Source organism: Fundulus heteroclitus, chromosome 19 (genome assembly GCF_011125445.2).
Source record: "Fundulus heteroclitus isolate FHET01 chromosome 19, MU-UCD_Fhet_4.1, whole genome shotgun sequence".
Taxonomy (NCBI): Eukaryota; Metazoa; Chordata; class Actinopteri; order Cyprinodontiformes; family Fundulidae; genus Fundulus; species Fundulus heteroclitus.
Window position 1 is genome coordinate 30,972,661 of NC_046379.1, and position 5,111 is coordinate 30,977,771.

General features: G+C 43.3%; 1 protein-coding gene across 1 annotated transcript; it reads left to right on the forward strand.

Annotated features, from left to right (window-relative positions):
• The first annotated feature begins 226 nt into the window (after positions 1 to 226).
• On the forward strand, positions 227 to 4,627 carry foxa1 (forkhead box A1). Its single transcript, XM_012879723.3, has 2 exons — positions 227 to 907; positions 3,294 to 4,627. The coding sequence occupies exons 1-2, from the start codon at positions 842 to 844 to the stop codon at positions 4,461 to 4,463; spliced, it is 1,236 nt and encodes a 411-aa protein (XP_012735177.2). The 5' UTR covers positions 227 to 841; the 3' UTR covers positions 4,464 to 4,627.
• The last annotated feature ends 484 nt before the right edge of the window (positions 4,628 to 5,111 follow it).

Below are 5,111 nucleotides of genomic sequence, written 5' to 3' on the forward strand. Positions count from 1 at the left end.
GGGCCAGCTGTGACGATGCTACCCCCCAGAAATGAAATATGTAAAACAGTTTTATTTACCTCTGATTGTTTTTAATTCCACAGAAATAAATACCCTTTACTTCCGATTTAATAATAATAATAATAATAATAATAATAATAATAATAATAATAATAATAATAATAATAATAATAATAATAATAATAATAGTTATTATTATTATTATTATTATTATTATTATTATTATTATTAAAGTCAGGAATCGGGTGAAATGAAGGAATTCTTATATTATTTCCAGAATGAACGAGCTTTGAAAGCTTCCCTGGGGTCATTTATGAATAAAATGGGGCTCTAAATATACATTTTCTGTCTGAATTTGTTCTTCATTTGAAGCGACGTAAAGCTTCAGAATTTGAAATATTCCAAAGAAGACCAGCGGGTTTATATGAAGAAATGTCTTATTTCTTGCTGCTTTCATCTCCGGATGATCCGTGCGGACATGAGCCGGAGTCTTTGTGGCTGCAAAGTGATTATCTGCGGCAGAAATGGAACAGCAGTTCAGTCTCTGTGGGAATTCAAAGTGAGGCTCAGCGAATGAAGAAATGAGAAGTTGAGAGAGGAGGGAGGTGATGAAGGCTGAACCTATAGGAGAAGGAGGAACACATCAGTCCGCAGGTCACCATCACCTCCTCCTCTTCCTCCTCCTCCTCCTCCTCCTCCAGCTCCTCTTTACTCCTCACCCCGCTCCGCTTGGCGCGACTCGGCGTCCCCATCCGGACCAGAAGGCTCGCACACAGGGAGCGGGACAGGTTGACCCGGAGCGGGAGCAGCAGGGTCCGTGTTCCGGCAGCGGGCTGCCGACATGCTGGGCACGGTGAAGATGGAAGGCCACGAAGCTCCGGACTGGAGCGGATACTACAGCGAGGAGGTGGGTCACTGTCCGCCCGCCGCCCGCCGGCCGCCGGCCGCAGGCGCACGGCGCCGGAGCCGGAGCGGAGCCGGCTCGGCCGCTCCGCGTCCTCCCGGGATTAAGCCAAACGATCTTTCTTTAGAAAAAAAAAAAAAAAAAAAAAAAGATCTTCTGTAAAATGTCCCGAAGCAGATTTAATCTGTATGAAAAAGAGGAGAGAGCCTTGAAGAATAGTTGGTTAATTGAAGCGGTTCAGATAAAATCTAGAACCTTTTAGAGAGCAGATCCTATAACGATCTGATTAGTTGAAGCATTTTGTGCTTAGAATAAAAAAGAAAGAAGCTCACGAGTCTTAATTTAAATCAGTTTAAATTAATTATTACTTCAAATAAAACTTACAATATTGTCATAATAACAGCGCTGACAGCAAAGCGCGCCTGTTTGGGGTCTACTTGATAAAACTTTTAATTAAATTCAGCAACATTGAAATTAAAAAACGCTACTAGTTTGGTTTGTTTCGTCCTAATTCTACCAATTCTTTCAGTAAATTAGCAATAATTACAGATCGTATATTTTATTTCTTTTCAATTTAGTCATGTGGCAATTTAAGGCTTATCTTAATAAACCATGATCGAATCTACACAAATTACACGTACAATTATAATGGTTTTATTGAAATCCTAAATAAAGGGGGGAAATCCAGGATTGCTGTTTGATTTATTAATTCCTCCGGTGAACGTGTTTTTGGTCATTATTTTTGAAGATCTCTAACGGATTCATCATGTGGGGTCCGAACAGCTCTAAATCCGCTTCAAACCCTTAACCCTGTCTTTTACTCTCTGCTCATATCGACCTCAAGTCAAAAAGTATTGTTTGTTGATAACAGATTTTATGCAACATCATTCAGAAATAATTACTAATTAGGCAACAATATTCCAAAAGGTTAGTTAACGAGAAACGGGTTTAATTGTGCAAAGTTTGTGTCCTTGTTTCATCACCTGACTTAAATTTATTAAAACAAATGAACATAAATCATGTAAACTAACATAGAAGCAATAAGAAAATAAAACAAAAGCTTGCTCTTTCTCATTAAGCCAGGTTAAAATCTTACAGAAATTTAAAATCAACTTGGAAATACTCCTAAAAATGGAGAGATTTAGGGGCGATCCACATCAAGAATCTAGAATTTTTATTGTCATTATGTGATCATAATGAATTTTTGGTAAGATGCAGAATTCACACAGATTCCCACATAATACACAGACACAACAAGAACCATCCAATAGTTGAATGCACTGACAACACTTCCCGAGAAGCTAAAAAGTGTTCAAATAATCCTCAGCATCCGATAGATTTAAATGTTCAAGTCAAAAAAAGAGAGACAGCTCTTTACAGCATGATGTAAATTACTGTGCAATTGTGTGAATATATCAGACAAACATTCCCAGAGAAGTTAAACATTTTAAAGAAATTAATGTAAAGAAATCAGAACCTCTAATTTCTAATTACTAAATAAACAAAAACCATCAGCCTTTTTCTCTTTTAATTTCATCCAGTCATTTTCTACATTGTTTCACCTTCATCCCGTTCCGGGTAGCAGAAGGGTCGGTGTGATTGGGACTGATGCCTCAACCCCACGCTAAACAGGCCAGAGATGAAGACATGCTGAGTGGTCGCCAGTCCATCCCTGAACATATGCACCTAAGGAGAAATTAGACTGTCCGCTTAACCTAACATGCATGTTTTTGATTGTGGGAATAATTTAGAAGCTTTATCTGCAGTAAATTAATGAAATGTGGTTTTCACCAGGAAAGAGAGCTATTTACACACCCATTAAGGAGGAACCATTTACGGTGCGGTTGATTCTCCTAAAGCAAATTTGCATTGAGTATAGACAAAAAAGACAAGAGACTGTCTAAAAAAAAAAAAAGAAAAAAAAAAAAAGGGGAAACTGTGGTTGAAAAGTGAGAGGTGAAAAGATGTCCACATAGAGACGACCTGACTAACATCAGCTTTGTTCAGGCTAAATTTAGATGTTACCTACGGGCTAAAAAGATTTCTACATATTTTTAGGTTAAATAAAGACAATTCGAAAAAGTTGTAAAAATATTTTTGTGGACACCCAGTGTGGAGAGTTAGTGGTGGGTTACAGGAACTACTGAAATCTTATCAGTTCCAAATGATCCTGGTTTAATATAAACTGTAATGTGGCTTCAGACGGCTCCCGCCTGAGGAGGTGATGGTCATTCCGTGTTGATGCTTCAATCGTTAACCTTCAGTTGTGTGGATTTTCAACTCTATGAAACTGATCATAAACAACTCCAGCAGCTTCGTGTGCTTCAAAGCTCTCTACACTCCTTCTTCAAATCAAAGTTGACTTGCGCTGCGTCTGTTTTCCCTGCAGGTGTACTCTCCGATGGCGGGCACTGGGATGGGTTCTGGTCTCGGAATGGCGTCCATGTCTGGCTACATGTCGAGCAGCGGGACCGCGTCAGGCTCCTTCAACATGTCATACAGCGGTACTGGTCTCAGTCCGTCACCAGTGGGAGGGATGGGGGGCTCCGCTCCGGCACCCATGTCGAGCCTAGGTGGGGGTGTGGCCTCCATGGGCGGAGCTCTAAGCCCGTCCAGTATGAACTCAGTGTCTGCCCAGCAGGCCTCCTTGGGTCTGAACCCGTATGGGAGCATGAGCCCCAACATGGGCTCTGGCATGGCATACGGCAGCGGTGGACTGAACAGAAGCCGTGACAATAAGACGTTTAGACGGAGCTACCCACACGCCAAGCCTCCCTATTCCTATATCTCACTTATCACTATGGCAATCCAGCAGGCGCCCAGTAAGATGCTGACTCTGAGTGAGATCTACCAGTGGATCATGGACTTGTTCCCTTATTATCGGCAAAACCAGCAACGCTGGCAGAACTCCATCCGCCACTCGCTGTCCTTCAATGACTGCTTCGTCAAGGTCTCCCGCTCGCCAGACAAACCGGGGAAAGGTTCGTACTGGACCCTGCACCCGGACTCTGGTAACATGTTTGAGAATGGCTGCTACCTGCGACGTCAGAAGAGATTTAAGTGCGAGAAGAAAACACCAGGGAAACCAGACGGGAGGAAGGAACATCTGGGAGCAGGGGGTGGGCGTTGTACATCTCCTGCCGGAGATTCCAACAAAGCTGCCGGACTTCTGGACTCGTCTGTACCCTCCTCCAGCCAGACGACCTCCCCCACCGGCCTGGACCTGAGGGAAGGCGTTAGCGGGGTGTCAGACCTGAAGGTATCCGGCTCTCAGTTACTGTCTTCCCTGTCACTGCCCCCCCACTCCATGGCCCATGAAACTCCTCTGCATATCAAAGGAGACCCCCACTACTCCTTCAACCACCCGTTTTCCATCAACAACCTAATGTCATCGTCGGAGCAGCAGCACAAACTGGACCTGAAGGCCTACGAGGCGCTGCAGTACTCTTCGTACAATGGTGGGGGGGCATCCGGTCTTGGGGGGAGGACCATGGAGCCTCTTGAGGCGTCGTACTACCAGGGGATGTACCCCAGACCGCTCCTGAACAGCTCATCATAGCTGCTGCATGCGTGCACCTCCTGTGAGGACTCGGACCTTCTGCATGCAGCTGTCCTGGACTTCCTGTCTGATAGTGACGATGCTGACCTGTAAGCTAACGTGAACTCCCTCACTGTGACCAAACCCTAACACTAATATATCAATCCTCAGCCAATTAAAACTGACCTCAGGTCTGTGGTCTTCTTTCATACTTTGCAAAACACCTGAGATACTTTAAGGTTTTAAAAACATCAATGCAGGATCTCCCTGGTGACATCAATGCCCCCCGGGTCGGGTCAGAATCTGAGCTCAGGATTTTCAGGAGTTGTTGATGTTGGGCTTTTCAGATGTATGTCAGAATTATGAACCATTGATGGATTATTTCATATCAGCTCATTGAATTTTTTTGCCAAATGAATTATTTGTTGTTGCACAGACGTCAACGCTTGAATGGTTCGGTTCTGAGTCTGATCCTGGCTTTAGTCCAATGTAGGGCATGCTGTTTTTCAAAACGCAACGTCTGGATTGTTGGAAAAACAAAATCAACATTAGCACGTGTGAGCCGGTCCAATTACCCCCCAGTTTTGAATCATTTGAATGGTAAACTGCCTTTTGATGAAGGAAAAATGTGTTTTCTGTGCTAAACAGTCAAATTCTGCAGAAATTATA

What these genes read in the sequence shown, in the direction of transcription:
- foxa1 (XM_012879723.3), top strand. Translation starts at nt 842, where the DNA reads ATGCTGGGCACGGTGAAGATGGAAGGCCACGAAGCTCCGGACTGGAGC. An exon ending in GCGGATACTACAGCGAGGAG is followed by an intron (nt 908 to 3,293) that starts GTGGGTCACTGT and finishes TTTTCCCTGCAG; the next exon opens with GTGTACTCTCCGATGGCGGG.